Below are 11,698 nucleotides of genomic sequence, written 5' to 3'. Positions count from 1 at the left end.
TCAGATTAATTGCTTTATCTCCTTATATCTGTCCTTATTAATCTATTTTAAATGTAGTTATTATTTTATTGATAAGTGTGGCGATTATATTTATTTTCAACTCACTTAAACTGTTTGACTCATCTTGTATTTTAATTACCAATACTTGTACATCATGTATTATGTATAAAGTGTCTCCATTATGTTGTGTTCTTATTTTTATCTGACCTAATTTGTAAATTTTCAGAGCGAAGGGAGTTTTTTTCTTTTCATATTGATCAAGTTTCAAATGTTCAGAGATGACATACACTGTAGTGTTTCATTGCACACACTGATTGATAATAAAGGGAGTGTTTGTTGACACAATGTGCACCATATTTACTGTCAATGCACTCTGAACTTATGGTATCGACGCTCTATGGACGCACGTCTTACTTTCACGTGTCAAAAACGTCTTCCCTGATTGGCCAGTACTTGTTTATTCCGGCATTTCATTGGTTGAAGACCATAGCAACAAACCGCCATGTTTTTATCCAAGTCGACGAGAAACGAAGCTACTTTACAGACATTTATACATCGCAAATCCTCGATTTAATATGAAACATAGGCACTTTTCAACATTACTGAGCGTCGGCACAATGCCTGACTTTTTCGGCGACTTGTAAAGGTTGTTCAGAGCAGATTGTAGAGCCTCGGGTCATCGTAGGTAAGGCTTCAATAAGAAGGCATTTCATTGGATAACTCGGTGACTGTGCAGGCAGTATAAACACACGCCATTAAACCTACTTTTAAAGCATGGAAGAGCCAGTGTTTTTAACATGCCACACACGCTTTATCAGTCTCCTTAAGAGCCCTGTGCATGACAAGTTCCCATTATATTTTATTTTGACTAAGGCACTGCATTGATACATTATCTCTGCATAAAGTAGCGGCCCGTAGTCATACTGCCCTACTTTCTGTTTCTTTTATTAGACAAAGTATCTGTATTGGCCTCCTGTCAGCAGTGAGCTATAATAAACCTCAGAAATCCAGTTATCCATGACTCTGCACAATATCGTGTCGTTTACACATAAGGGTATTAAAAGCACTATGCAATGCAATATATATTTAGTTTTTCCTCTTTTTGAAGTTAAAACTAGCTTTTGTTAAAAACCAGTGCAATCTGATACAACTTCCTTGTAATAAATTCGTGAAGGTTCAAACATGAAAAACAAACTAATGTCATGCTGTTTTCAGGTTGGCCCTAGGTCTTTGGAAATCATGGAGAAAGTGGAGGTGTTTGAAGTTATGAAAGTGACGGAGGAGGTGGAGAGCTGCTACAACCAAGTGGAGGTGACTACCCCAAAAAAGAGGAAGAGCAAAGCTCAAGAAGACAATGTTGAGAAACCTAAGAAACCTAGGTAATGTAAATAGCCCAAAGGACTTTTACACACAGCTGTTAAAATATCAAAGCATTAAGTAAAGCCCTGTCATAAAGCAATGCACTGTCAAACTAATCTGTTTGTTTTAGGTCTGCCTACCTGTTATACTACTTTGATGTTCACCAGATTATGCAACAGGAAATCCCTAATCTGCCACAGTCAGAGATCAACAAGCGTATCAGTGAGAGCTGGAAAAGGCTCAGCGTGGCTGAGAAAGCCTACTATCTGGAGAAGGCCAAGTCTGAGAAGGAGGGTACAGACACAGTAAGCTCCAGCCTCGACTTTTTATCTAAGCAGACCAGTGTGTCTGAGCGTCATCCAGGGAATCTGAATCGTGGTTGATATGAAATAAAACTGCTGACGCAATTAACTTTAAACAGTTTAAGGATCATTGATCACGTAAATGATCAAAAAGTACAAAACGAGTTTCCTGTTTAATAGATTCTAATAACTGCAGGGATAGTAATATATATTCTGTCAGAACCGTTGTGTCAGTTGAACCAGTTAAATCAATGTGAGTGCCGAGCAGTCAACCAAAGCCAATCTTTTTAAAAGGTTTGCCCATGATGGAGTGCTTGATTATAGGTATAAGCTGTTGAGTATATCAGAGCCCTTCTTTATGATTACGCACTGCAGAGCACTCATGTAGTCAATTGGATGGATTTCATTTGTAATGAATACATTTGGCACATGTAACTACAGATAAAGTCAGAATGAAGTGACCCATTTGCATAGCAGCTTTATTTCAGCAGTGGCCTAATTCACTGCTGTATAGTGTAATGTCAAAATGATTCTGTGCAATTTTCCTGATTGTGCTTCTCCCTCAGTCCTCTCACAGCCCCTCCAAAGACCTGCCAGGCTTCCGCAAAATCCTCCCCAGAGCCAGTTACTTTGTGTTGTCTAAAGGCTGCCCCTCAAATCAGCAGCTGGGTGGCTCTCAGCCAGAGGTGAGCATGGAGACTCTGGACCCTCCAATGGAGGGAGGCCTGCCTTCCGTCTCTCTCACCCACGAGTCCCAGTTCACACCTCTTGGGTTGGCTGAAGAGGTGGAACTTTCCGAGCAGCCCATCATTGTTGATGACATAGCAGAAGAAACAGCAGTGGCGTCTCATCCCACGGACCCACAAGGAACCCCACCTTCCACTTCCTCTGTTTCATCCAAAACCACGGCCTCCACAGACGCCAATGTCTCACAAGGCTCTGCCAACCTTACAGCAGAGGCAGTCGTGCTGAATGGAAATGAGACAAGAGTTACTGGTAGTGGTTATGGCGGGGTGACGGTGCAGCAGATACAGCGGGAAACCACACAGGTGGTTGCCATTATACCCACCCAGGTGAGATTTAAATGCCCTTCTACCAGTCAGCAGAATGAGCTTCATTAATTTAAGAATTATAAGGGCTAAAATCTATGCAGCTTTTTTTAATCACAAAAAAGTGTTTTAACTAATGCAGTGAAGTAATTTGTCCTCTACTTCAGAACCTGCTGGAGCCCAAGTCTTTGGCAGGCGTCAGCTCTGTGGGCCCAATGATGATGGTCTCTGTAGGTGCCAGCATAGAACAAAGTGCCAAACCTTCATATAAAATGGTAAGCAGCCATATTATTCATCCACCTTATAAATGTCAATACTGAAATTGACAAGCGTAGAGTCTGCACACAGAAAAAGATAATCAGGAAAATCATTCAGATCTGATGATTGGGGGTGGTAATAGCAGTTGAAAGACACAAACTTGCATGTTTTCCTCTTTTAATGCAGTCTGTGAAGACATACACCCGGAGAGGTCGAGGGAGGTGTCTAAATCCTGGTTGTTCATTTGTGTATGTCACCCGCCACAAGCCACCAACGTGCCCTGAATGTGGGAGCCACTTGGGCGGAAAATGGATACCTGCTGTAAGTGTCAATCCGTATCTGAATGAAGAGATTAGGGATGTTCAACCTTATATGAACCTGCAGGAGCTGTGCAATGATTCAGCCTCCAGTCTGGACCTGCAGTTAAAGTCAATTAACTTTGGCTGCATTTATATATCAGGCAAAGAAGACACAGGAGAAAGGAGCCACGTCCAAACCACAGAAAGCTGAAACCAAGCCTAATGAAAGCTGCCAACCCACACCTCCCCCTGCTCGGGAGGGGAAGGCTGATGTCAGTAAAACAAACACTACTGGGAGCCAAAAGGAAGGGCGAGTTCAACGGTGCTCCAGAAAGCAGCATGCGGTTGTAGCTGGAAAGCCACTAGATGGCAGCAGCACCAAGGAGCAAGAACAAACACAGTGAGCACCCATGAAGTTCTTGATACCACAATCCAGTATTGGTGTACAGTCAGCTCCCATTTAAATATTAAGCATGTTCTGTTTGTTATTTGGATCCCAAAAGCATTTTGCCTATGTGGACTGTGACAACTGAGGGAAATTTAAGCAGATTGGTGCTTTAAGGCTGTTTTTTGATGCTGAAATAGTCTTAAGATTCTGATTATCATTTGCAGCAAATACACACATTGTCCTTATTTGTTTTTTAATGTGTTTATTTGAAAGGCTGAACTGTATAAAAGTGTTGGATGAAAACTATTCATTAACGTAAAAATATGAACGGAGCAAAACTATAATGACAGCTTTGTGTGTTGTCAAAGCAGCTGTTTTTATTCACTTGGCGTACTTTCCCTCTGTCATTGAGTAGCCAGTTGAAAGACAGTCTTAAGGACCCGACAGTGAGTCAAGACAGAAGCATTGGCGCTGTTCAAAAGAGGCCTGTGAGACCCATCCTTCCTGCCTACTATAGCACAGGTGAGATAAAACATATAGCACACAGGCAATATCTGTTGTCAGAATAAGCTGTCACCATATGGATTTACATATTGGCTTGTGTTTCCGTTTCTAGGCCGTACTTTGTTCCAGATCTTAACTGTCCCACCTGACAAAGGAAAACTTCAGAGTGCAACGAACAATAAATCATCCACTGGTACTGTGCATCATTTGATTTTATTTTCTATTTATACTTTATTAATCTTTCAGGCTGTAGTTTGGATATAGTTTAATTGTATGTTCCTTAAGTGCTTATAGTTGACACGCACAGGCTACCTTTATTATACAGAGAGGAAGTGTTATGTTTATATAAATAAAACACTTTATGAGGTTTCTATTCTTTGTTGATGTGGTCATTTTCTAACCACAGTGCCTCGAGAGAGTTTCTCAGGTCTCAAACCCAGCACTTTAAAGCAGCTTGGCCAGACCGTCCCTACAACCACAGCCAAGCAGGTTAACACACACACACAAACACTTCGAAACACACACGAATAGCAACAGCAAAGATGCACATTTGGTCCAATATCTTCACTTTCTGCACGTATTTTTATAGGATTCTTCAGTTCCAGCAGATGGAAGCCAGCCTGTGTCTTCAGTGACTGACAGGAGAGTGAATATCCTGTCATTTGTGCCTTTTAAACAACAAACCGTTTCCAGCTTTGTCAGTATACTACTATTATTTTATACAATTTACACATTTATTTTTTAAATAAAATTACATTCAGTGATCCTTTTCAGATGTAAATTTGTTTCTTGATATCCTTTTTTGTTTCTTTCTCTCTTGAAATATCGCTCTTCTTTATTCTTTTAGGATTTGGGACTGTCTACAGCACGAGGAAGGGGTCGGTGCAAGAACCCGTCCTGTGACTACATGTATAAGAACAGACACAAACCTGCAGTGTGCCCTAAATGTGGTTGTGAGCTGACCCAGAAGAACGCCAAGGGAGCAAAGGTGAAAGCTTACTTCCTCCAGATTCGTTACAGTAGTTACAGTAGGAATAGTTTCCAGCTACATCTCTAACCCCTTGACCCCCTTTATGAGTTTCAGGCCAACCGTGGATCTCTGAGCAGTTGCTTCTTAGCATTCATCAATTTACACCGATGACAACAGGCCTTTGATGTCAAGTCATTTATCTTTGCCGTTTTCTTTCCAAGAACTGGTGTATTTGTTTGTGTTTTTACTTCTAGTTGTAGAACTGTGTTTTTTTAATCTTGTCATCAAGGTCTGTCCATTGCTCCCATTACAGGAATTCATTTAAGAATGAACAAACCTGTTTGTACAATTTCCTTCCCTCCATCAAAGCCCCCCCAAAACTCTCGATAAATTGCGCTTCCTTTTCTTTCCTTTCGCAGCCTGGGACTCTGCTTGATCCATACCAGGCCCTGAGTCCTGCGCAGAAGGACATCCAGCGGCAGAATACCCTGCAGTTACTGCACCGTTCTCTGCAGATTCCTGAGAGCGAGGCCGAGCTTCAGGAAACGCTGACCCTCATCCAGGAGCTCAACAGTCTCCAGATCGTTTTGGTTCAACCACAAGACCAAGAGCGTGAGGGCGGTGTAGAGACGGAGACGCTGGTCGAGTCTGGGTGGCCTCAGTTCTATGAATCAGCAGCTACTCACTGTGGACTGTGTAGCTACCCCCTCTTCAAAGGAGGTCAGAGGTGAGAACAGGGATGACAAAGTGGAGCGGCTCCCTGGCTTCCCCTCCTTATTTATGTGTTCCAACTATCCTGCTTCTGGTTTTACTGACATGCTCTGTACATGTCCTGTTCCCTAATGTATGCTCTTATGTGTGTGTGCTTGTATGTCCCAGTACTGTTGCAGGACAGGAGGACTGCTGGCTGCTTACTGAGACACTGATCCAGACAGCATCTCTCCAGCTCAAAGTGTGTCTCAATGTTCAGTGTCTGGCTCTGCACAGCTTCACTGACCTGCATCCAGGTAAACGCCCCCACTTACACTCATACATTGTTCAACTACTTTTGCATCAAGCGTCGAGCACTACAGCCTACCAGTAGTTTCTTCCTCTTGGTTCATTGTCCTCTTGTAGTCAGAGGCAACTCTGTGCAGTTGTTCACACAGAATATCTCAAACACAGCAGATCAGATTATGGGTGGGAATTATGTGTGTTACTGCTGTTTCATCATTTTCAAAAATACACTGATTCCTCCAAGGTAGATTCTTCTGCTTTTGTTCAGGGTGACTGTGTCTATGTCAGACACAAGTTGCCGGTTAGACTTTTCCTAAATTCTAATCAGTGTGTTGCTGATTGGCCAAAAGGGAATTACGTGTGTATAACATACAACATCTAAGATTCCCATGAAATGTCCTTTTCCCCATTTATATGACTTTGCACTGACGACAGCTGTAGCCAGAGGCCATGTTATGTTTTCAGATTGTTTGTCTGTTCGTCAGTCACACTCTCACGAATGCGATATCTCAGGAACGCCGGGGGAGAATTTCATTACATCTGGCACAAACAAAAAAAATTTGATTATATTTTGGTTGTCATAGGCCAAAGGTCACTGTGACCTAACAAAACATGTTTTTGTCCATAATTCACATGATAATCATGACAACATTCAACACAAATGTCTTTTTTTTAAATACATTTCCAAATAGGAAAAAATTATGATGTGATTATTTTATATCTAAAAGGTCAACTTTACTGCTACATCTTAATGCTAATTACTTTTCTTGCCATTATTCAGTGCCATAATTCAGGAACAGGTGAGATTGTGCCAATTTTCACATTTGGTTGGATACTGAATTGGTGACACTAGTCTTGGGTGCCCACCTCTAAACTGTGGTGGTTGGATAGAATGTATGTGCTGCCAGGTTGTAGATGTGTGTGTGTGTAAGCCATCTACATTTTTAGAATTTGTAGCTTCTTTGCAGCACATCCATATTTGAGGCATTGTCTCCTGTCCTGGCTACAACTTGTTGCTCTATCAGAATCAGCTTTATTCACCAAGCATGTGAAGACATACCAGGAGGAATTTGACCTTGTTTCTCTCAATGAACTTGCACACTAATAGACATACAGCAGCAGTCCACCACAATCTCATTGGTTTTGCTGATATTGAGCTTCAGGTAATTGTCGTTGCAACATGTGACAAAGCTCTGTATCAGTCCTCTGTACTCCTCTGTAAATATAGTAAGTGAAAACAGAATGTTTCTTACTGGAAAATATTTAACTGGATTCATACATCCATATATCCATATATAGTGATAACTTCGATTTCACCAGATTAATTACATTTTAATAAACTCCCTTAGCGTCTTCAGTATATATATCATATGAAACTGGACGGACATGGATGTAAACTGCAACATGAATGGGCAGTAATTCTAGTTTTTGCAGTACTCATTCATTTAACACTCGTCAGAGGAACATGTTTTCAAAATGTTTTACACTTTGGTGAAAATACTGATGAATATCAGCCGAACAATTTGAAAGATGCTTTGCTTATTCTGATATTTGGCTCTTTGATGTGGCAAATAAATATCTCAGACACAGCATTTTGGTATCAATTTGCAAAAACTATTGTTGTTATTATTATCATCATTTATCTCCAATGCCCAAACAGAAACTTTCTGTTGCTTAGTATAATAAACAGTAGGTAGTTATTGGCTGCAGCTTTTCATACTGTCTTGTTTTATTAGTGGCAGAAGCCCACAGTTAGGCAATATTATGCTCCCGTATTCATGGTAACAGCAATAATGAGTCACACTGTATCAAGTGCATGTAAATGACTTGTCCTGAGGAAGATGTTTTTTTAAACTTTGGTATGGCCTGTAGCCAGCTTCCTCTGTGAATTAAAATCTTTTTTTTTTTATTTTCTTTTTTTTTTTCTACAGGTTTGTTCAACATTGGGAACAGACTGCTGGTTAGTATCGACCTTTTCCTCAAGATCAGGGCCAGTATCAAACTGGGGCATCCCCCCTCTCAGGTAGCCAGGACCATACTAGACCACGTCCCGAACCACCCTGGTAAACACTGTGTTCAACTCTGCATACATGAATCCTGACACTTTAATTTTGTCTGGCATTTTGAACATTTGCAATTATGTTTCTTCTGTCTTTTTCAGTATTTTTCCTATAAATGTCATTGTGTCTTCCTCTTTCCATCAGTCCATGCCCTGAGTCCAGAGGAGTTGTCTCAAATTCAGGAGCTTCTCCTGAGTGGCTACTGGGCCTTTGAGTGTCTGACAGTGCGTGATTACAACGATATGATCTGCGGCATTTGTGGTGTTGCTCCCAAACTGGAGATTGCACAGCGATACACGAGCAACGTACTGGAGCTAAAGAACGTGGAGGTGAAAGATTAATGCAAGAGAATGAATGAGGAAAAAAAACCCACAATAGAGTCAGAACAGTACCATACAGTGGTTTTCCACATGTAAAAGCTAGAGAAAGTCGGCTTGTGAAGATGTTTTGTGTGTGTGTGTGTGTAGTGACCTCTGCACATGATCACACCCACTTGATTCTGTCCACAGTTTACCTGGCCTGAGTTTTCAGTCTCCGATGAGGTACAGGTGGATGACTTTTGGCTGACCATGGAGAGTGAGGCTATCGAACAAGCAACTTTCCCCACTGACATCCCTATCACACGGGTAGATGCTTCTATCATCGCACCCTTCATTCCCCCACTGATGAGGAGTCCCACTGTTATCAACACAGAGAAGGACAAGGTCCTGTCACACACACCGCAGCCCTCAGGTACCTGATTCTTTTAAACTACAACTGATTTTAAACTATAAATATATTATTTGTTAATCTTGTGACTGGAAAATTGTTACGGTGGCTTATGTGGACTATAAAGAAGTATTTTTAAAAGAATGGTTTTTATCACCTGTTTTAGGAGATCCATCAGTTTTGGTGCGTCTCATTCATGATGGTCAGCTGAGACTCGACAAGATTGAAGATCACAGTGAGGACGAGCTGAGAACAATACTGGACCGCTGCGGGGCGAGCATCACCCCAGGCTCCACTAAGGTGTGTGTGTGTGTGTGTGTGTGTGAGTTGAAAACAAAGGAGAAAAACAGCTGTTTATAATGTTCACATGATTTTGCTTTTGTATGTTAATGAGAGGAAGTAAGTACATTGACTGTTAAATACTGGCTAGGATACAAGTGTTACTGTTTGAGTAAATACACTAATCATGTGATAAATTCTTGGTCTAAAGAACAGGAAATCCCCCTCCCCCGCACCCTGGTACTGTTAAGACTTTGTCTTGCTGAAGGGTATCTCAGCAAGTTGGTTTACTTGAATTTAGTTGAAAGATGGTTTCCTCATTCATCATTCTGAGTTTGTGTTAATCTTATCTCTGCTCACTCTAATGTACTCATATCTGTGTCGGAGTTTGTTTAAATAAAAGACGCCTTTCTGTCTCTCTCTGTGTTAGAATGAGCTGCTGGCCTCCCTGATCTCCTTGTACACACTTGTCCACAGTGGCCTCTCCACAGCCCCACAGCCCCCTGCACACTTTACTGCTGGCAAGCTGTCCAAGGTCTGCCCCCACAAGGTAAAAACAGCAGCCCTGCCATTCTTTTAACCAGTCCTTTCAACAGGTAAATTCACACAAAATGTTGCGTGTTAAAGCCCCAAATGCAAAAATCGGTCAAAAACAATTGTATGTGTTAGATAGGTCAAGTAAAAAGTGTCCCCTGTGTGTTTGTTATGACTTTTGAAATGATTTTACTTACTCCATTTTCAGGTGATGTGTGGCTCTAAGTGCTTGGTGAGAGGAGAGACGGCTCGAGACCACGTAGACCTACTCCTGTCCTCTCGCTACTGGCCCCCAGTCTATGTTAGTGACTGTGCCCGTCAGGTGGCGCTCTGTGCTGACATGCAGTACCCAGAACTAGCAACCCAAATGTGGGGCAGGAACCAAGGCTGCTTCTCTGACCCTTTTGAAAAGCCAGAAGTGAGTGATTTGAATTGAATCCAATTGTCTATAAGGAAACAACAAACAAACGGTTTAGTGGTTAATTAAAGTTAAACCCGTAAATTCACCTTGAAAAACAAAAACATGTTTCAATCTTGTTTTCTGAATTTTTTTTCCTTTAGTTTGTGTCGTGCGCTGAGCTACAAGACCAGCCGTACAGCGCTGACCTGTCGTTGGTAGCAGAGAACCAGCAGGTCCACCCCATCACCAGATCGTCTTGTTGCTGGCTGGTTTATCCCCCTGAAGCAGCCCAGGAGCCTTCTGCTCTCCCTTCAGAGCACCACTCAATGATCCTTTGCAGAGATCTGGAGCCCTATGTCGACTTTATGGCTGAGCTGGAGAAAGAGAGGGAAGAGGAGGATACAGAGGAGGCAGAACAGAAAGAACAGACAGACAAAGCTGAGAATGAGTCCACAGAGAAAGCGGTAAGCCGCGCGCTGCGGCAGCCTGTGGTTTTTAACAACACCGCGTATTACTACCTTTACAACCGCCTGGTTGATTTCCTCACCAGCAGAGACATCGTGACCCAGCAGATCAACCAAGTGGTGAAGGCCTGCCAACCTGGTGAGGTAGTGATCAGGGATGCTTTATACCGACTGGGAGTGGCACAGATCAACACAGAGAAAGAGGAAGATGAAGGAAGTGGAATGGAGGGACAGACACAAGAGGGAGGAACAGAGACATATGAGGTTGTACTTCCTGAATAAAAATATTCAGGATTGGACAATTAGGAGGCAGACAGAGGGATGGACTGAACGTAAAGCTAGCTGCATGCAAAGACACAAAAGTGCAGATAATACGAGAGACTTGAGGAACATGAAGAGAGATGCAAGTGTCACCAGGAGGATCCAAGAGTTTGGAAGCGATACGGCGATAAGCGCTATAACCCCAATGAGCGAGGAAGCAGAAAAAGCAAAGGAGATGTCAGAGTTGGAGACTGCTTTACTCTTCATCTGGAGGACTAGCCTGTACAACAGCACATTCAATCAGCTAAAAATAGTTGTCAGGTTTTACTGATGTGAGGAAGTATGCTGAATGTGGATAAAGTGAGTTGGACCTTTTATTATAGGTAATGAGAAAACATGCAGAGTGGTCAGCAGTGTTTACTGTGAAGAAGCTAACAAAGAAATAGAATTTCAGATTACAGGTTACAAGGTTATCTTTGAACCATCTTTAACTATGGTACCAGTGAGTGTGACAGTAAATAAAAGTCAGGAGGCTAGAGATTGAAATTACATTTCTAAAAGAATGTAACAATCTTTTTTGTCCTTTTATCAATAGGGTGCCAAGAGTTAAAGGACCTGTTTGTAGGATTCAGTGGCATCTAGCACTGAAGTTGCAGCTTGCAACCAACTAAATGCTGCTCGCCTCCCGAGCATAAAGGAGAAACTACAGTGGCCGCAAAACGTACAGAAATGCGAAAGGCCCTATGGAGAGCCCAGGTCTGTTTTGTGCATTCTGGGCTACCGTAGAAACATGGCGGTTCAACATTGTAGACTCTGTAGAGGAGGATTGGCTCCCTCTGTAGATAGAAACGGCTCATTATAAGGTAA

At 42.0% G+C, this 11,698-nt stretch overlaps 1 protein-coding gene across 2 annotated transcripts; it reads left to right on the top strand.

The window, feature by feature from the left end:
- Positions 1-476: 476 nt before the first annotated feature.
- On the top strand, positions 477-11,692 carry hmgxb3 (HMG box domain containing 3). 2 transcript variants are annotated; one of them, XR_004796990.1, is made up of 22 exons: positions 477-685; positions 1,216-1,379; positions 1,490-1,664; positions 2,228-2,734; positions 2,878-2,985; positions 3,155-3,289; positions 3,429-3,667; positions 4,071-4,177; positions 4,272-4,352; positions 4,566-4,648; positions 4,749-4,856; positions 5,007-5,147; positions 5,549-5,856; positions 6,009-6,136; positions 8,057-8,188; positions 8,330-8,514; positions 8,695-8,917; positions 9,060-9,193; positions 9,603-9,722; positions 9,915-10,124; positions 10,268-11,191; positions 11,427-11,692. XR_004796990.1 is itself a non-coding variant. In XM_035669582.1 (21 exons), exons 2-21 carry the CDS (start codon positions 1,240-1,242, stop codon positions 10,850-10,852), a joined length of 3,849 nt encoding a protein of 1,282 aa, XP_035525475.1. In that variant the 5' UTR covers positions 477-685; positions 1,216-1,239; the 3' UTR covers positions 10,853-11,692. The 2 variants fall into 2 exon arrangements, 1 of the variants encoding a protein (XP_035525475.1); XM_035669582.1 differs by having other exon boundaries at positions 10,268-11,692.
- Positions 11,693-11,698: the final 6 nt, after the last annotated feature.

The sequence above is a fragment of the Morone saxatilis genome, unplaced genomic scaffold (genome assembly GCF_004916995.1).
Source record: "Morone saxatilis isolate NCDOM2014 unplaced genomic scaffold, NCSU_SB_2.0 Contig22, whole genome shotgun sequence".
Lineage (NCBI taxonomy): Eukaryota > Metazoa > Chordata > Actinopteri > Moronidae > Morone > Morone saxatilis.
Note: the sequence above shows the minus strand (reverse complement) of the source record. Positions and strands in the feature narration are given on the sequence as shown.